This window comes from Mastacembelus armatus, chromosome 6 (assembly GCF_900324485.2).
Source record: "Mastacembelus armatus chromosome 6, fMasArm1.2, whole genome shotgun sequence".
Taxonomy (NCBI): Eukaryota; Metazoa; Chordata; class Actinopteri; order Synbranchiformes; family Mastacembelidae; genus Mastacembelus; species Mastacembelus armatus.
This window is the reverse complement of record NC_046638.1, coordinates 16571600-16593072: the sequence shown is the minus strand read 5'-3', so window position 1 is coordinate 16593072 and position 21473 is coordinate 16571600. Positions and strand designations below refer to the sequence as shown.

General features: G+C 38.1%; 1 protein-coding gene across 4 annotated transcripts in view; it reads right to left on the bottom strand.

Annotated features, from left to right (window-relative positions):
• The window catches only part of cpne2 (copine II), a 40225-nt gene that overhangs the window by 12722 nt on the left and 6030 nt on the right, over positions 1-21473 (bottom strand). For all 4 annotated transcript variants that reach the window (XM_026311263.2, XM_026311264.1, XM_026311265.1 and 1 more), the window contains exons 3-14: positions 18436-18615; positions 18137-18211; positions 17776-17847; positions 17117-17200; positions 16800-16889; positions 16309-16407; positions 13756-13842; positions 13120-13179; positions 3518-3651; positions 2692-2746; positions 2232-2283; positions 416-549 (exon numbers count right to left, since the gene is read on the bottom strand). In XM_026311263.2, the coding sequence (XP_026167048.1) occupies positions 416-549; positions 2232-2283; positions 2692-2746; positions 3518-3651; positions 13120-13179; positions 13756-13842; positions 16309-16407; positions 16800-16889; positions 17117-17200; positions 17776-17847; positions 18137-18211; positions 18436-18615 (1122 nt within the window). The remainder of the gene's footprint in view (positions 1-415; positions 550-2231; positions 2284-2691; positions 2747-3517; positions 3652-13119; positions 13180-13755; positions 13843-16308; positions 16408-16799; positions 16890-17116; positions 17201-17775; positions 17848-18136; positions 18212-18435; positions 18616-21473) is intronic.

The window sequence follows — 21473 nt, the reverse complement described above, 5'->3', positions numbered from 1 at the left end:
GATGCCTGTTTGGGTCTGATATGGAGCTTTGCATATGCAGGGTGGGGGTGGGTTTGTAAAACTGGACCCATGTAGGAGTCTGGTGCAGATCACCTTTCTCGCCAACCCAGAGGCTCTTTGTGCATTTCAGCCATGGCCTAGATACATACTAGCAGGACTGGCATGACATTTGCAGTCAAGTCTACTGAACTATGTCAGCTGTGCCTAAATTCTATCATGACATGTTGAAGGAAGAATGCTGAGAGAAGAGAGGCTGTTTTTACACATGACTAGCTGTATTTAGGCAAGAATTTGTAGTGGTTATGTGTGGAGATACACAATTACCTGTACCTCATCTTTCTGCATTAATCAGGCTAAACTGAAGAATAAATATAATGTGGAAAAGCAGATACATAAGTAAACTGTGGTCACCTACCGCCGCTTTATCTTGCTGAAGGGCCTGGGCAGCAAACCGTGCTACATGGTTGATGATCGGAGCAAAGTTTGTTGGGCCATAGAAACGGATGTGAGGGAGACAGGCAGAGTAGGCCTGGGCAATACCCTCCACACCTACAGACAGAGAAAGATTTAAATGAAGAGGTTAAAAAAAAATATGTATGAAGAATGAAGGAAGAGAAGTATAAAGATAATCTCTTGCAATGATGCTTGATAAACTTTATATATATATATATATATATATATATAGTAAAATATACTACAATAGAATATATAGTGACATGCAGTATTGCTTTTTATATAAAAGCTCTTGTAGTTACAGCAGCACTTTGTGACTAGAAACCTTCAAATCAGGTTTTATTGTTTGGCCTGGAACTTTTCATTTTACAGACCACTGCAAGCTGAATGGACCTTGCCAGGAAAATGTGAGCTGAAATGTCCCCTTACATAGTTTGTAGAGAAGCAGTTCATCTACTAACCTTAAAGAGAAAGAGTGTTTGTCTTTATATATGTTAGGTATTACTAATGGCAAGTTGTACATCTAATTTAAAGAAATACAGAGCCACTTTTTTCAACACCAATCTTCTTAAGAGGAGAGCAGAGTATGAATTTACTATTTTTAGTATAACCTCCTGACTCTGCTAGGCTAAAACAAAATGTTACACAATTTCATTCTGGGTCTCACTGTTGTGCCCTGAGCAGCTGGTCTCCAGTTGTTAGCTTTTCACAATAACCACATTTGCATCCTGCACATTTCAAATGCTGATGGTGCATTAACAGATCCACATGTACCACTTAAAAAATAAGATGCATACTTTATGGTCCATTAAAACAAGGTGAAAAATGTTGATGACTTACAGATCTGTTAAAATTTAACGAGATATGATGATGAGGAAATGTTAGTTCCAGTGTTTAGTTATAGTTACAGCATCTACAGTGATGATAGCAATGGTGGTTGTAGCTAAATATAATTACACAATGAACACAATTAATATGCTACAATGCAGATGTTGAGCATGTGAAATTTAGATGGTCTTAATTTAGCATGTTAGCATGCTACAAGTTGCCAATTATCATAAAAGCCAAAGTGCAGAAATAGGAATAACATTAGCTCTACAAACAGATCAACCGAAGTAGTAGCATTCAGCATGCTAAGCTAACTTGATGCCTCTATGTCTTTATTTTCTATGACCAACAGGCTAATTACTCAGAGGACTATATTAATGAATGAATGTGAAGATTCATCCAGATCATATGACCTCTACAAGTGCTAAGTCTTTGACTTGCTGATTCTTGAAGCCATTCCTTTTCTCATCCAAAAGCTTCATCAGTTGTGAAAAACTTGTGTGGAGTCCTAGACATATTCAGAGTTGTGCAAGGTCAATAAGTACATATGAATTTACACACTTATCTGGAGCTTTCACTGGTTTGAATGGTCAGCAGCAACTGCTTGGTGTCATAATGTAACTGGTGTCCATACAGCTAATTTAGACACCCTAACCAGAAAGTGTAGGTGAAGTGTGAAGTTATTTACTCAGACACAGAGAGGAGTGCAGCACCTGCTGCGGTCACATGCTCAGATGTCTTTTTTTTTACTGTGTGTCCTGCAGAGAGTTTATTAAGTATTACCTCATAGATCAAATTGTTGTAATAGTCTAAATACAAATAACGGTACCTGCCTCAAAAATCTAGTAAAGGTGGGGAGATGCAAATAAGTCAATTAAACACAATGAAAAAATACGAACTGAAGTATAATAAGAAAATGTGAAATAATGTTCATATGGTATTGCGCTCACCTGAACAGAAGGGGTTGGTGGGATTAAAGTTGATGGCGAATTCATGTGACACCTGAGGAGTCATGAAGCACAGACAATAAACTTGGTATCTATCACCTCACTACACTGTAAAATGCTGTTGAGAGATACTGGCCATTTCTCCCACAAGTCCTCCCTCCCACCCTCTTTCCATCTCTCTGGGTACCACTCTCTCTCCTTTGTCCTTTTCATCAGCTCAGTGCCATGGCAACACAGATGGGTTGACAGTTGCATAATCATGTGAATATGCATGTATAATGCTTACAGTTTTATCTGTATGTGTGTATGTGTGTAAACTGTAAGTTTACATATGACAGCCTCAGCCATACAACAGGACCTTATAGTATATCTCACTCTATCGCAGAAATACTTGAATTGCACATATCTGTGTTCAGCACCCCCACACAAAGAAAAACAACAAAAACTGTAAACACACACATACCTTCCAGTCTGGTGGGAGTTGGGCTCCAAATCCCAGAGCAGGAAACATTTTGTCACTGAGGAAGAAACCATGACAACAGATTGAAATGTTAGTTAAGCTTTTATTTATTTTTTTTCATCCAAATTCAACAAGGTGGAATAAAACAGCAGAGGAAATCCTGTTACTTTGTTCACAGCGGCATATTCAAGGACAGGCACAGAGACAATAAAGCACATAGCTGGTAGAACAGTAAAGTGATATTGTAGAATAGCTTCTCGCTAAGAGAAGAGCAGGATACATAGAAAGTCTGGCCCTTGTTGAGAGAGAGAATTGTGTCTGCTATGTAACATATGGCTCAGTATCTTCTCACTGTGAAAAACTCTGAAAATCAAATTGACATGTAAACTAAAACGCAAAAACAGATTGTTGTGTGTGTTGTGTGCACCACTTATGTCCACTGTACAGTGGTTCTCGGGTATATTATGGGACTAAAATGGATATTAGGATTAGTTTAATTCTTTATGCAGAAATCCACAGTCACACAGGAAAATGGCCGATAGAAAACCATTTCTTTACTATTGTTAAAATTTCAAAACACCAGAAATCTGAATTGGACTGAATCAGTTTTGTAATGAGGATAACTGTCTCTCTAATATTATCCCACATTTTATGTTGTCGGTCTTGAGTGATAAATGTGATCTTAACACTCAGAAAAAGAAAAATTACAACATTAATTATATTTAATGAACGTCTTACTCCTTACAGATTAGAATATATGGCCAAGGAAAAACTAGAACCCTAACTGACTGATAATTCAACAACAGAGAAGGCTGCATTAGACACTCACGTATCATAATCCTGTATGATTTGTCCCACAGCTAAGATAGCAGCGAGATACTCATTGCTGCCCAGCGGGTTAATGTAATGGAGGGAGGATGGCTCTCGAGGGTTTCCATTGGATGCTGTGAAGTCTATACCAACCTATGAAAATAAAAAGGAATGAAAAATTAGACAAAATGTTGAGGTGCAATGTTTTTAGAAAATTGCTGATTGTAAGGGGTTCAACACTGTGTATAATCTCTTTCACTTAATTCTGCATTAAATATAACAAAGCAGGGAAAAACAAACTAAAGCAGGAATGGTTGAATCTCTTTGGACCTAAAATGAAAATGTCATGTAGCCATTGCAGGAGCCCAGTTGTTTTCCCTCAGTGCAGGTTTGATTTGGCAGGAATAGGAAAACAGAAGGATTTGTGTAGTAAAGCTTAAAGTGTGAAGAAGCAAAGTATGTTTTTATTTTACAGGCTCTAGCCGATCCTGTGACCCTAAAATGGAAAAAGTGGGTATAGATAAGGGATGGATGGATGAAAATTTTTATTTTAAACTTTTAAAGCTACCTTTTACTGTAATAACAGCATTCACTTTTTGCATTGTCTCAACCAGTGTAATGTGGTAGACACCGAAAATGCTGTGTCCAAACTTTATGACTGCTACATTATAAAAATTGTCTGTTATGTAAGGTTTACTGCCATCACATTAGAGGGTTTTCTGCCTTGTCATGGCCATTTGGTTCAGACAGTATGGTGTATATTTACATTTTCAAAGCTCTAGGTGTTTAGTATAAAACCCCACCGAGGGTTCACACACACATGATATTTTTAACAAATTGACTGTAGACAACATTTATTCAGAGATACTGGAGTTGCTAGTGAATTTTGAAAACAGTGTCTGAATTTCAGCCCCGTTGTTATCTTGGAATAAGACAGCATAAAAATGACTTGCTGGATTCCAGTCACATACCTTGTTACAAAGTTAGTTAATTCAATATAGATGTTTTGAGGTTTTATATTATGCAATTATATACTGTCACAGCCTTCATTTCAGAAATACCTCGCAACATTGACATTTCACTTTTTCTACTGACTATCTTACCTGATTGATAAAACATATTAGAAACTGCTACTTCAAACCTTCTAGGTCACATGGTGAGTAAAAAATACATTTCAAAAAATCTGTTTTACTCCATTCTTGGACATACCATGCAAGTTTTCATCTGAGGGCAAAAAAACATTGTCGTGCAGTCATGTCTAAAAAACAAAAAAGCCCTGAATCCACAAAAGGCCTATTTTTAACACAGATGACCACACTGCCATGATATGCACACTCACTCAGGCATTTTCACTGCATGCACGCAAACTGCAGAGACACACACACATAATGCACAAACACATGCACACAGCCTAACATAATATGAGATTAAGAGTGACAAGCTTTCCTTTAGGGCTCTAAATAACGGTTTGTGTGCTGACAAGAACCCGACCCAGAAACTCCGCCTTTCTCCAATCAGCTTAAAGACAGTCTAAACAATCTCTTCTTTCTCTTTTTGTTACAGAGTTACAAAAAAATAATGTTCTGGTTCAACACAGATGAAAACCAAGGAAAAAGAGAAAATGTAGAGGTGGGGAGAGAGTGCAAAGGTGTTAGCTGTGTACAAGAGAGAAAACTGGGAAAATGAGGTAAAGAATAGGAGGACAGAGAGTGAGAGAGTATAAAGAGTGGCAGGAGTGACGGACAAAGAGATGCAGGGTGACAGAATTAGGGTGCTGCTGTGTGTTTTGTATGTGTGTGTATGTGTATTAGTCCTAAAATGACATATGTGTGAAAAGAGACCCATATAGCACTCTACTCTTGTTTCAGGGCGCCAAGTGGATAAATCATTTTCCCTGTAATCACAGCTTGTTTTTGGAAATGAAACACCATAGTAGCTTTAAGGCGTATTGAGTAATTCAGACCATGTTCTGTTGCGGAGATAATTTATCACTAGATAAAATGCACTGTTATGTAATTCTGTGTTAGTTTATTTTTTGTTGCACTATGCCTGTTTGGCTTGAAAACATGTTTTAATTTTAAGCTGCTACTTTTTAAATAGTAACTAACTTTTTGACGTGTACTTTTTAACCTTCATGTGGTTGACTTGTCTGTGGAGATTTTCAGCCATCCATGTTATGGTATATCTGAAGTGCTAAAGTTGGCAACTAGACGTTTCACCTCTCATCCAAGAACCTGGGACTCTCCACCAGTCGGTGAGCTCTAAAGCAGCTTCTTGGATGAGAGGTGAAACATCTTCAGGAACGTCAATCAGATCCAGCTGCCAACTTTAGGCAGTTTGGATATGTGCTTGACTTGTTTTTATGTTCCATTTATGTAAACAGGACACTACTCAGGGTCACCACTTCAGGTGTTATCACTTTTTATAGACTGACATAACCTCAGTTCATTAGAATCACTTCATGAGGTCTAACTCAAAGACAAGAAAAAAAAAATCATGTAGTGCGCTAGTGTCCACAGTGTAGAACAGTTTTTATCCTTCCTATCAAGATGTTTATGCCATACTTCCAACTATGCTCCCACACAGGCTCTTTGCATGGCTTCCTTTACCCAGAGACAGGTTATGTTGAATAAATCCCAGGTTTCATTTTCAACTTGTGCACAGCCAAGTAACTTTAATCGCCCAGCCAACAGGCCCTCAGCTATGAACAGCTTTCCCTGGCCTGAAATCAGAAAGCAGGTCCTGGCATCCCTGCTCCAGGTGAGGTTTTCAGAAGTCTTCTTAAACCGCTCACTGGTGTTGCTTAGGCAAGGTTTACTGTATCAAACATTACTCCAATAGTTCTGTTTATAAATCTGTCTTTACTAATTAACTAACCCCAACCCTAAAGCCTTGACCTAAGTAGTTAATATCTGGGAAATTGCAAGACTTTCTAATAAATGCACATGCTGAAATTACTTAGCATACAGCTATAAAAGGGAATTTTCCTTGAACCAATTACAATTCAGGTACATTTTTTCAGTGATGTCCAGTACACTATACATACTACAACTAAAACATTACCATAACATTACTATAAATATTTATTGCAGCATTTTTCCACTAGTGCCCTATCCAGTGACAGATGTTATTATTTTGATGGCTGTAAATGACACTGGGGAAGGATATAATTCTGTTTTTAGCTTATTCCTTGCCGCAAGCCATTAGTAACTACTAACACACATGCAAACCAGAAACAACAGTTACAGCAAACAAGTGTCCAGAATTAAAATGAACAGGAGTAATAAACTGGGGGATTCCACTGGTTGCAATTTGCTGTCAAATAGGTGACATACTGACATTATTATAACCAAGACTTCTCACTCATTAATTGCAGTCAGTACTGTTTTGCTTTTTAGTGAGTGTTAAGCTACTGTCAATGAAACATAACACTTTGTACAGAGATATTTCATTAAAAGCCTTAAGTAGCTCAAAGGGCACAAACTCTCTTATGTAGTAGGCTATGTCACATCACATGACTTACTGTAGTTTCACAAAATAAAATGATGCAACCCGGAGACCTAACATGAGAATGATATATCCAAAAAGTGTTGTAGCCCACAGAAAACAAAGCTTTGAGTCTTAAGTCTTGCTGTCAGTATCAACAATTTAAGTTATGAAGATACTAGACTGTGTTCTCCTCCATGATGTTTGTTTTCCATGAATCCACAGGGACTAGAGTACTCCACTTGTACATTACAGGGTGAGTTAAAGCGCACTAGACCGGCTCCGTAGACGGGGCTTCTTCCACTGTACTGTGATTTATATATATGCGCTTCTGTATGCTTTCCATACCTGCACTGCACTCATTCAAATCCTTCCCAACCAGTTATGCTTTACGCAGCTCTGAATGATATCAAACATAAGATATGAATAATAGTATAACTCAAGTGAAATGAGTCTTTCACAAACAGTGCATCAGCAGTAGCAGGCTGTCTCTTTGTACTGGAGTGTGTAACAGTGAAATACTGCTCTCTCCTCCAGCTCCCACAGCCCCAAGGAGAGACTTTCCTTTGCTGGAGATTAGGATTAGAGCTATACTAAGTCTGATTGAACACCGCAGAACAGCTCTGTGTGCGTGTGAGTGTGTCTGCGCGGGTGTGTTTTTGTACATGACTGCTTCTCTAGGCATTTGTGTGCACATAAAATCCGCGCGTGTGAATATCAGTGTGTACGTGAGAAGATGTCATCAGTGATTGAGCGTCTATGTGAAATTATGTGTGGTTGTGCATGTCTAAAACAGTTTGTGCATAAACAGCCAAGGTGCACATTTGAAGATATTGTGTGTGTGTGTCTCTACACTTACAGTATGGCTCTTGTTCAGGGTGTAGAAGTATGTGTGATAAAATATCTGTACGAAGGAGACGATGTATTTGGATTTGTGTGTGTATCTGTGTTTGGCAAAAACATTATTTGGGAGTCCGTATGTAAACCTGATCTTTGTGTGTAAGTGTGAAAGCAGTAGGGACATGAGGATATTATATGTTTGTGTTCATGTGTATATGCAAATGAGTTTGTAAGCAGGAAAGAGGAACTACTTGTGTTAAGACAGCATTAGCTATGTGTGCGTCAGTGAAAAAGCTGCAGGTCTGTGACAAAAGGCAGAAGATTAGGAGGGAGCAGTGAGAATTTAAGAGTTCCCATTCTGCCTTAAATTTGCTCATCTCATCACCACTAGAACAGACAACTGCACCCATTGCACTGAAATTCTGCTCATTACAAAGGTCTCAATGAGACAATGAGTCTGTCAGTCAATTACTACCACTAGCCATTTTCAAATTCCACAAATAGTGATATTTTTTAATTTAACACATTGTGTTGGATGCTTTTCATTTTTAGCAACATGCACTTGGCTGCAGGCTGATGATGGAGGGAAGAGTGTTTCTCATTCACCTCAGTTATCTAAAAGGGAGAAAGCTGGATGCAGACTGCTAAAGGTTATAAACTCAATACTCACTTTAACTGAACAGCATGACCTGCCCAGAGCAGAGACAAACAATTACATGCAGCAACCCACTACATACACACACAGCAGGCACTGTTCCTAGGGACACTAAAGAATTATAATATGAAAATGAAAAAAAAAAAATTCATCAAATTTTAAAATGAAAAGAAGACAAATAGCCTACTATAATCACCACAGAACTACAGTACTATACAGAAGAGAAAATATCTCCCTGAAACGATAAATTCCCTGAGGTTTGCTTGGGTTACACCTGACATATCATGTTGCAGACAGAATTCCAGTATTCTCAGCATTTAGGAAAGAAGTGCCCTTGAAATAGCAAGAGGATGGTAGTCAGGTAGTCTTGCAGTCAAAGGAATAGGTAGACAGAGTAGTCAGTAGTAACAGTCCAGCTGTCATCTGCCAGTGGCTAAGAGCCTTTTTTTTTTTACACAGATTTTTTTTTCATAACATGATGATGTATATGGAACGTAGGAAGTGCTGTAACCAGCAGATCAGATTTTGCATTACAGTGCAAATGTTTTGCATTGTGTGCACATTTTTGCAAGATTTGTGCAAAGTTATTTGCGGTAGAAAACAGTGCTCTGGGACATGTTGAATGCATGATATGAAAGTATAACTAATTCGCTTTTATATGCAAAAAGAATTATTGCTCTATCTTACTTGGTTGCAACTCCACATGGATTTAAAAAATAGATATGTACATGAAATCAGGGCCACTCGCTCTGGTTTAAAAAGGTTATGTCTTGATTCAATAGGTCTGGCAGTAATCAGGCCTGGATGTGACAAATGAAATTAACTCACCTTTCCAATCATTCATGATTTAGCAAGAGGGGGCAGTTACATAGGGCCAGGCAGGTTTGGACAGCTTTTTTCACTTAATAAATACAATCATCATTTAAAAACTGCATTTGATATTTACTCAAGTTATCTTTGTGTAATAATAAAAATTGTTTGATCATCTGAATTCAGAGTATGACAAATATGGAGAAAAATCTTGCTTGTATTTTGTGTAACTTGCCTTCATCACATTATCTTTACAACTTAATTTTATCATAGGCCATGTCTGGAGCCAATATCAGCTGACATTGGGCGAGAGGTGGGGTACACCCTGGACAGATTAGCTGACTATCACAATGCTGAGACAGACAAACACTCACAGTCACATTCACACCTACAGGCAATTTAGAGTCACCAATTAACCTAGCCTGCATGTGTTCCTCCTGTGGGAAGAAGCTGGAGTACCCAGGGAAAACACCTTTTAAAGTCAGAAATGAAAATCAAAAACAAAAGAATAATAATTTGAAGTGAGAATACATTACGGAAAAAAACCACATCATACCACACACATCATACCATTCTTCTTTCATGTCCTTTTTCATTTTCTTGTGTGTATTTTGCTTCCCTTTTAATTCATTATGGTGCAAACATTATCATCGACAGCACAAAGTGTTACTATGGCAACAACAACTATGCTCTTTGCTTTAAAGCCTTTCTTTCAACAGGGTAAGGTGAAAATAACAGGATGATAGTGTCATGGTCTGAGCTTTTGTGTATGAGCTTGTCAACAATGTGAATGGCCCTAGCAGCTATCTTTCTAAAATATGTCATGTAGCATATCAGTGAGGCTCACAGCTGTGTTTTTAATAGTTTTCAGACAGCAATCGAGGTCTTCAGCACAGACAAATAAAATAAATCAAGTTCTGGCTTTGCACGCATTATAGCTAGTACATTAAATTAATTGCTGGCTTCAGTCTCTGCATAGGATTTGTAGATAATAGCAAAAACATCACCAGCCTTAGCTTTTATGGCATAACAGAGAAAGGCCACAATTAATTTTGTGCAAAGTAATAGGAATGATATGCAGCCTGCTTAGAGTCACCATTAGTGTGTTGCATATATAGGTAGATATAACCAGATCTATTGCCACCTGCCAACTGTTTTCAGTGTATTGATTACTCAAATGTCTTTCCCATTTATAACTAATATTTGGCAGCTCATACACTGAGAAACATAAAAGTGAGTAAAGTATAGAATATAAAATGCTCTCTGTTTTTGCACTAAATAAAGCAGACATAACTAAATAAATCTCTTTACATCACTATAAAGGAGGGTCCCAGGTAAAGAAACAATCTGAGAGGATGTGTTTCATTTGCACATATAAAAACCTGTCCCTTGGAAAAAACAAATATCTCATTTAGCTGGATAGGATAGTAAAGCATTATCTTTAAATATGTCATTAAGTACATGAATTCCTTTGTCTCGCCATGAAGAAAACAGAGGAGCACATGCCTGCAGGGGGACTCAGGATTTTAGATAATATGAGAAAGGATTTTTCATTTTCCCTTCTCAAATGTTTTGTTACATCTTGCAAGAACATGATACCATTCTAGACAACAGTTGTGTTCTACCTATAAATTTATTCTGTTTGCATCACATGACAAAACTCCAAGGGGAGTAATGGGAACAAGCCCAGGAATCAGTGCAGGACTATTGTTTAAGCTATGGATGTACCATATTTTCCGGACTCTAAGCCACACTTTTTTTTTACAAATCTGGCTTACAGTGAGACTTATCAAGCAAGGTGACTTATATATGTATATTTACGGTACAGTTTGTTGAATAGCCTTAGATGGCCCGCATGGCACGCTTGACTTAATAAAAAAGATAATATTATACCGCCAAAAAAGTAAAAACCTTTATGTTCATGCTAAACTACAACTCCTAGTGTAACACAAGTATAAATGGCACCCACAAGAAAGTGATCTTCTGCAGATTTCACACCAAAGGTAATAAAGTCTGCAACTGAAACAAAAGTTTGGAGTGAGTGTCAACATTCAGGCAACCGGAGAGGAGGAGGAGGACACCTCTCTGACGTTGGTGCAGTTGTTTAATGTTATGCCTAGCCTGCATTCTTCATAGGTTAATTTAGACTATAATTCAAGTAATTAGTAAAGCAACTTAAACACCGAAGTGACTTCTAGTCCAGAAAATACGGTAACTATATTAAAAAACGGTGACAGTCCCAGTTGTAAAACAGCAAATTAAGCTTGGAAAAGCCACCCATATCTTTTGGTTGTTGTAATGTTTGATCCTCTGTCTCAGTTTATTGCCATGTCAAGCACATTTTAGATCAATTTTATTTTAAAGAGATAGAGCTCTAAACTGTTATCTGCAAGTGATACTGAAGTTGAGGAAGGATGCTCATTTTTATAAGATTGACTGGCCTAAAGAGGGGTAGTCATAGTTCATGCTGTCACTCTAGGTCTTCTATGACTGAACTGCATACTGGGATGAAGTCTGCTGGCAATTTTTTTTCCTTAAACATATGAAACCACAAATAGGCCCTTTAAAAGGAAAACCACCCTAAATATCTGTTTTATTGAGGATTCCTTCTATTTAGTGAGTTTAATCTTTCACCAGATATGGTCACGACAGAGGCGAGTGAGTTTTTGGCTTGACAAGATACAAGAGACTGCTGTCTGAGTCTTCGCTGGACAATCTGTTCCACATTGGTCATGGTTGTAGCCATTATTTTAAAAGATTCTAATGTTTAGGCAGAAAGGAGTGGGCTTAGTTGAGACAGTCAGATGCCCTATGCCATTGGAAATGGGCCTGAGCACTGTCCATCAGTTATACCAATTGCAATAATGTACCACAAATGTCACAAATCAGTACATATTTATGAAATAGGTGCAATGACTCTTAAGCATTTTTCCATTATAAGATTAGTTACATGTGTTTAACCTCAAAACACACTACAATAATACCACAAAATCAAGCATGTAACTATCATAATTTGTACAGTGTAACACCTGGAGCTCATAAAGCACATAAATTGTTGGAGTCAAGAGTCAGAGTATGTGTGTTTCTTTCTGTCATTGTTTAAATGTGCCTTTTCATTCTTCTTAGTGTGTATGTGGCTCCAGAATTTGTGTATGTTACAGGAGTGAGGCTTTCTGAATAGTTCTTAAATTTATCAGCAAGGCAATTGTATTTGTTGGACAAAAACACCCGGGAGAATAATAAAACAGCTGAATGTGTGTACATGTGTTTATTTGTGATTGGCTATTGTAAAAAACAGGACTCTCTCTCATTCACTAATTTACACACAAGGTTGTGACAGCAGGCACACACAAGCGTTTCTCCTAACAAGAGATGAAAATAGACTACAGTGTTTTTTGTCTATTCCTCCTGCAAAATCTCCATCTGTCTATATCCCTTCTGCTTTTCAATTTTCCTTGACCAGTTGCTTTCTATCCTCCTATCTTAATCTCATAGCTAATTGTTTTCACCATTTCAAAATATGATTTACTTGCTCTTGTCATTCTGCCTTTCTGTTTTCAGAATTCAAAAACAAAAAAAAAAGAAGATTTCAGTGTTTCACAGTGTCGCATTACTTTTCTCTACTCCACCCATTTTATCTGTTTCTCAGTGCCTTCTCCCGCACACTCTTCATTTCTGTATGTAAATGATTGTGATCTAACTGTAACCGCGGGAGATGAAAACAGAAAATATTAATTTTTTCCATCCGGCTTCAGGAGCAAAGCATGCGGAAACATATCTCATTATCATTTCATCGCAGTCAGAAAAACCAGGCGTGCTAATATACTTACTGTAAACATCAGCTGGCATCCTCCCAATATGTAATCCAGAAAAGTGTAGTCCCTTGTTATCTAGAGAAATAAGAGTCACAGAGGTAAATGAGCTTACAATGAAGGATAGCTAACTAAAGATCAGGGTAAAAACAAACAAAAAACAAGAGTATTACTGAGAAAAAGAGTCATTATAATATTCATGCGGTCATATCAATAAATGTGTTAGACCCCTGTACATTTACCCAGCACTAGACAGTACATAGTTAATTCTGCTGCAAATCAAAATAGAGACTGTTATGCTGTTATGCTAATTCTTCTTGCCTATTTGAGTGCCTACAGCAGACTGTAGTAAACAGTCCTGAATACTGCACATTGAATGAATCCTACAAATTGTTTTAAAATGACAAAACAGCCCATCTTTTGCTGAATGCACCATTAGTGAATACAATTACAATGAATATGTCACATACTTTAGATTCTACTGTCATTAGTATAGTCCCTGCCAGCAGCCAACAAATATAATTACTGTATTACAGTTTTGTGCATGTGTGTCAACATGCATGCAAAATGTGTCTGTGTATGTGTACAAAGGATTGTTCAAGACTGTGTGTCATGGACACCAGAGAAATGATAAAACCAAAACTCCATCCCCACCTTACATGACTTGACAATGATAATTCCAGAATTTTTATAATTCTTCTTCTTCTTCTGTTTCTTGGGGTTGATGCAGTCAAACTCCACCTAAAGAAATAGAAAGACAGTTGGAAAGAAAAGAAATGTAATCAGTATCAGAAAACAGTAAACTAAGAAAAAGAAATCTGCAGGAATAGGAAAAATGAAGGAAAAAGCAGAAATGACAGCTTGAAAAAAGAAAGGAGGAAGAATTGAGCAGCCAACTGGGAGACTGTGACTTGGCTCTGCAGAAGCACACACCACCTACAGTAACATCACCTTAACAGTCAAACTTGGACTTAAAGTACTGTGAAAAAGTATTTGACCCCTTTCTGATTTTTTTTTTTTTTTTTGCATATTTGTTATACTTGTTACAGCTTTTTTTTAACTTTAAAAATGAAATCATCATTTAAAAACTGCAGTTTGTATTTACTCTGGTTATTTTTATGTAATATTAAAATTAGTTTAATGATCTGAATCATTTAAGTATGACAAATATGCAAAAAATAAAAAAAATTAAAAGGATGAAAATACTTTTTCACAGCACTGTGTGTTATTAGCTGACTATACTATAGTGCTAGAGTGTGAAGTTAATACAGAAACCTACACAACAATACCATTTAATTTTACATCATGACAATGAAGATGAAAGAAAAATTAAGCTTGCGACTGTGTTTACTGCTGTCACATAAACACTTTCTTAAGGTAGCAATATAGACATTTGAGATAAACACACGTGCACGCACACTGCGCAGACTCATGCCTAAAGTCAGGTGGTGATTCATAAGACAGGTAGCTCTAAACGCCTTGTCGTGTTGCCAGGGCTCATCTAAAGGCTGTTTTACATCTCAAAAGGACCTCTCATTTTCTCATCCTTCTTTTCACATATGCTGTCGATCTGTCTTCCTCTTTCCACACCCCAATATCCCTATCCAACTTCTGTCAGGATAGGGACCATTCTGTTTCCCCTCCACATCATTACCACACATGAAGAGACTCAGTGGGAGAACAAGACATGAGATAGCTTTGGCACATGCACACATGCAGTTTCACAGATGAACACAGAAGCAGATACAGATGCACTCGCCAACACACATGCAGAGCTACTGATAAACAAACAGTATTCTGATCCCCACATCTTTAGCATATCAGAAATGCAAAAGTTAAAATAATAAATATCAAATTGTATTTATTCATTAGCAGCTCAGACCTTAACTGATCCTCAATAGCCATAATGTGTGAAAATGGAGCCGTGCAAATCTGCACTTGATTACAGTATTTCAGCCTAAACTGAATGCATTTAAACTGCAAATTAGCCAGTACGAGGCAGAATTGTGGCCAATTCAGTATGAAAAAAAGATAACACTGCTATGCAGTGGCTGATAACAGACTATGATTCTAAAGCTCAGATACTGTTTAGATTTTAAAAAGAAATGGTTTAGTGCTTCACAAACCACTGACCTTCTGTTGTTGTCAGGACTTGTCATGGACTTCCTGTTTGGGACTTTTATGTTGTAGTTATTTCCTGTGTTCCCTTAGTTAATTTCTGTAGTTTTTCTATTCTCATTTACCTCGATTACTTTCACCTGTAATTGCCCTTGTGTATGTATCTCAGCCTGTGATCATGTTCTTTGCCAGATCCTTTGTTGTAGACTCCCCAGGAGCCTCCCTGTCATCTGGCAAAAACATTTGTGTCTTCTTGATGTGTCTTCTTGTCTATTTCTGGATTCCCCTGTGGACCTCTACCTTTGTTCTGATTTTGCTATGCTACCAGGTTATACTTTTGTTTTGTGCTTTTTCCCTAAGTTTACCTGGACACCCTAAGTTCATAGTTTTGTTTTAGTAGTTATAAATAAACTGTGTAAAAATTTGACCTGACCTGCCTTGCCTGCCCAGCTATATACTAAACATAACAGGTCAAAGGGGATTTTAGCACCTTAGGAATTACAGACATGTACAAAATAGTTGGTACCCTTCCATTAAAGAAAGAAAAACCCACAATGGTCACGGAAATAACTTGAAACTGACAAAAGTAATGATAATAGGATCTACATCAGGGATCATAGAAGGCCACCCAGAATAGTCCACTGTTTTGTTCTTAGCAATTCTTGGGTGTTTTTAGCTGTGTGTTTTGGGCCATTATCCTGTTGGAGGACCAACTGAGACCAAGCTTTCCGACCCTGGGCAGTACATTTCGCTCCAGAATGCCGTGATAGCCTTGAGATTTTACTGTACCCTGCACAGATTCCCGACACCCTCTGCCAGAGACAGCAAAACAGCCCCAGAACATAACCGAGCCCCCTCCATGTTTCACAGTAGGTACAGTGTTCTTTTCTTTGTATGCTTCATTTTTGTGTCTGTGAACATAGAGCTGATGTAACTTGCCAAAAAGCTCCAGTTTTGTCTCATCTGTCCAAATTACATTCTCCCATAAGCCACAAGTTTACAAGCATGCAATCACACACAGACGCACACACAAAAAAACAACTTGACAACTGGAAATGTTCAGCTCTAATAATGTCAAACATCATTTACCTCCACTGAGTTCTGGGCTTCACTCATCTTGGCAACAGTGGTTTGAAACTCTCCTATGAAGTCGTGACCTCCATCATTATCATAATCATAACACAAGACCTGCAAATAAGTAGAACATATCACATCATACCATCATCACTACTGTGACATCGGTTTGTTTGTAAAGCTTAACTTTTGAGAATAAAGTGGTTATTTCCCTGATATTTCTACCATCATTGCATTTCTCCACACTTGTCACACAAATGTTAATTAGTTACATGTGTGCACAGCAATTTTATTATGATGCATTTTCAATTACTTGATTATTTCAGGATTTCTTTAAACACTTTTTTAAAAGAGTATTTTTAGCACAAAACTAAAGTCATGCCTTCAGCAATGGTGGCCACCTGAATAAATGACCAATGCAAAGCTAACAAGTAGAAATCTAACAGCGACAAAGAGAAAATTCCACAAGCCTCCTAACAGATGAAGTACAAGCTGTAACTACTGACCTTGATGTTTCTGTCCACATCTCCATTGCAGAGAGAAATGAGAGGCACAGTGAAAGGTTTCCATGCTGGATCTAAAGTGTTCTTTATGACCTGAAGTTACAGAAATAAATATGTAGTCACTGAATTTAATGGTGGAGATACAGTATATAGTGTGGTTGCAGGCAGATTAGTATTACCTAAACTTAGGGCTGTAGTTACCTTCTAAACTCGGTAACATTACAGTGTATGACTTTTGTGAAAATGCTTTACCTGACAATAACAGCTTATCAATAATGACAGTTGTGAGAAGGTGCTTTTAAGACCCACAAGTGACTCACCTCTGTCCTGTGCACCAGCATCCATTTGCCATCCTCTCCCTGTTTGTGAAACTCCAGGTAGGGGTCAGACTTCCCAAAGAAGTCCTGCACAGAACAGAGACAGTTCGTCAGTTTCTCAGCTAAACTGCATCACATTTTGACCATAGTTGACAGTAGATTAAATTGCAAACACCCCACCATACTGAGAACTTTTTTATTAATTAATGTATCTATTCAAAGACTCCATGACCTCTTGCAATGATTGTGCTTCATGGGTATCCTGATGCTGTAATCAGAGGGTGCACAGCAGGCACAATATCAGCATTAGTTCAAAGCACAATTCAAGCCTGAGCTATTGTTGACACGCTGTCATTTTTACCTTCACTATACCAGCATCTACTCTACGGGTCCAAGATGGAAAATATGCTGATAAAAATAAATATAAGTCCTACATGGTTATCATTTCCAACTACCAGTGCACCTGAGAGCTCATCGATTTGTGGACAAAGGTTAAGAATATGAATACATTTACAGTAAATGTTGTCTGTGTGGGCTTTGCTTGCATGTCCTAAAGTAGTATGTGTTGCTCTTATCCACTATGAGTTTGTTGTATTTGCATTTACATCCAGTGTGTGTGTGTGCGTGCATGTGTGTGTGTGTGGGTGGGTCAGACTGCCTACCTTCTTATCCAGTTTACGCCCACTCAAGGTCAAAGTGATGATTCTGTTGTCAGACAACTCCTGGGCTGTTATCTAAAATAACATTACATCACAGCATTAACTCCAGCAAAAATACTGTCAACTACTAACATTCACATCAACATTAGCCAAAACAATGATAGTGACAGCAGCCTGAATAACATCTTCATCATCACTGTCAGTAACAGCAACTTGGTCATTATATTTAACAACAGCAACTGCAACCACATGACCAACAATGGCAATTTCTGATGATATAGTGCACTGTGTATGTGTGTAAATGGGAGAGGCATGAAAAGTTTAGGATACAGGAGAGAGAGGCTTTTAAAGGAATGATTCTTACTGTAATGGATCCTTTGCCAGCTGGTTTCCCATTGGCTAAAATCAGTGGTCTGTGAAGTTTTTTATTGGACACAATCTAGTGGACAATTAACACAAGACAGACGCACGGAGAAGAGTCATTTGGAAAGAAATGAGACAAAACACAAAACTAAAGATATATGTGATGAAATATTTGAGTAAGGTCTGATCCACCAAACAGCTTTATTCTAGGCTTTTCTACTTAAAAATAGTCTAACTTCTATCCTATCATCCTATTTAATACAAAACCCTCTGAACTGAAAGGGTGAAAAAATTTCATACCACTCCCAGTGTACAAATGAACTCTCCCAGAAAGTCATGCTCATAGAGCTGTGTGGCACACTTGTCTTCATCGAACATGGCAAAGCGAAGTTTCTGGATCTCCTCAAAGTGGTAGTCAACCTGAAACTTCACTCCAAACACCGGGTTCAGGTTGTTCACAGCTGTTTCAGTGCGGCCGAGCTAAAAGAGAGGACACAAGAAGACAAAGACATGCAAAGTCAAAATTATTTAACTATATGCAAGTAGACCGTACCTGTAATTGTTAGTCTAACAATGCTGTCAATACACTTGTCGTTCTATTTATCCAATATTTCCATAAGATCAAACATTCGCAAACATTCCATTACAACACGCACTGCATTCCATTCCTGAATTTCCTGTTTCAACCAGAGCAAACATGACAGCCAACATGATATATAGCCCCACCTAATTAGTATGGGATATGACGTCAGAGGGTTAGAGGCCTTAAAAGACGCCTCATTCCATTAAGAAAGTGTGGTGGAAGAGAGTTGGATAAGCTGTATGTTATATGTGCTAAACGATCGACTGTGCGTCACAAATGGTGAATGTTTCTGACTGAGTGTTTGTTACAACAAAAAGGAAGGATCACTGAGAGACTTCTTTGTTATTCTTTGCGTGGATATTATAGAAGAATATCCTAACGAAATACTTTGCTTTGTTTGCTGTACCTGACAAGGACAATTGCAATAAAACTTTTAACATCTAAAAGCTCCGGACTCTGCCAAGGTTCTTTCGGATAGGACCCCGTCACATACAGCCACTGACAGGTAAAGTGAATAACATTGATTATCATCTTACAGCGGCAAGTCAGTGTGTGGGTTACATTAGGCAGCAGGTGAACATTCAGTCCTTGATGTTGATGAAAAATGGGCAAAGATCTGAATGATTCTGATTAAATGATGGCTGGATGACTGGGTCAGTGCAGCTCTCAAACTTGTTGGGTGCTCCCGGTCTGCAGTACCGACCAAAGGTTGTCTAAGGAAGGACAAACAGGGCTTAATGATGACAAGGCTGACTTACTGTAGATTAAACTTTTAAATACTATTCATCCTTTTCAAAAGATCACATTTTGTTTGAATGTTTGTTAAAATGATTGAATATGAGAAATACTGTACACTGGTTTCTATGAAGACAAAAATGTAGTGGCTATAGTGATGATATCAGAACTAGCGTAGGGAGGCTGTTGAATTTTTCTAACAAATTATGTAAAACTTGTCCTCACAACCAGTTTTCACTCCTTTTACATCTGTTTTTCATTGAATGGCAGACAACTGTGTGCTCTTCCTGACAGAGTAACTATGGATGCAAACATATTCACAGAAGATGCACAGTGAGCTGCAGAGTGACACGAGTGCCAGACAACTGTTGCCTGTTACACTCTTGGGTACACAGTATTAAGACAGGTGGCTGATCAGTGTTTATCTAATTATTTATGTTTACAGGCACACTAGTAAAGTGCTAAAGAGTCTTACCCATGGTTGTGATCAGATTCAAGATATGTTTACACAGAAAATAAGGGGAAGTGATTTTATGATCCCAGTATTCTAACATTATGCAGGTTTCTGATTGTGTCAGTGACTCCTCCACATCCAGCCTCTCTCTGTCATTTCTGCACCAGATAAGTTTCTTCAGTAGTTGAGGACAAGCCTGCTGCTGCCTTGACTGCACTGCATTTACCACTCTGCTGGATTTGACTTCCTGTCTTATTATCAGCAGTGAGATGCAAAAGCAACAGAATAAAAGTTAACATAAAATAGTTCTGTTTGACTGCATTACACAGAAAGAAAAACAGAATAGCCACCGTGGGTTTTTTTTTGTAAGTGCAGTGTAAAAATGAGTTCATGAAAGATATGATGGACTCAGCACAGCTGTACTTCTTAATACCACCATGTCATTGTGGTGATTTGCGTTAGACGCTAACATCGGCAGTTGTAGCAAGTCATGTGACTGAATGAAATGACAATGAACAAAAATATTATTATGGAAGGTTAATGTTAGGTGCGGGACCAGCTCTGAGGCATTACAGCAGATGAGTTCTCATGGCCCCAAAAAATAGCCACACAGACAGATCAGAATGTGTGGGTGTCTATAAGAGCACTGTGAGAGTCATGTTATTTGCACTTGGTTCTCTAAACCAGGTGGTTGGATGAATACTCACTAGCTGTGACACTCCAGTCTGAGTCACCCAGGACACAGTGCATAGCGTATTTATCCACCATTAGACAAGGTCAGTATATGTCTAGTCTTTATCACTTAGGGTTCGGAGTGCATACAAAAAAATCTATACATTTTTAAAATGTCAATGGCCTAATACACCAAGGATGGTGGCTCTGAACTGTCATCACCCTTGAAGTGAATTACATGCCTTCTGCCGACTCACAGGCACTAAAAAAGCATTTCCAATAGTTTTTTCTTTTTATTATTAAAATGTGGGTTGATACACTGTTTCAGTGCTTGAAGTAATATGTTAAATGTAACTAAGATGCCTTACAGCATCATGGTTCTGGGTTTAAAGTTTTTGGTTGAGCCAGGGCTTTTCTGTGTGGAGTCTGCATGTTCTTCGTGTGTCTGCAAGGGTTTTCTCCAGTTACTTCGGCTTTTTCAGACTGTCCAAAGACATGCAGTTTAGGCTGACTGGTGACTTTTTAATTTGCCTGTAGGTATGAATGTGAGTGTCTGTGTTTGTCTGTCTCTACGCGTCAGCCCTGTGATATGCGTCTCACCCACTGTATTGCATTCTATGTAGCTGATGGATCGATCGAGTTACCTTAGAGCTGAGTGTGAACTTGGGAATTTAAAAAAACTTTTAATGTCCAGTGTGTGTAAAATGAAGGTAAGTAAGAAGGTAATTGTTCTTTCTGTTCAACAACCAGGAAGACAAAACCGACACCACAGCCAAACAGCTCAAATGACTCAGGGACATCAGCAAAGTTGCTGCTAAAATGGAAACAGTTGAACAAACCTGCAACATTGCAAAACAATGTCACTTGCTTGCTTGTGTTTGAATGGCAGGTGAC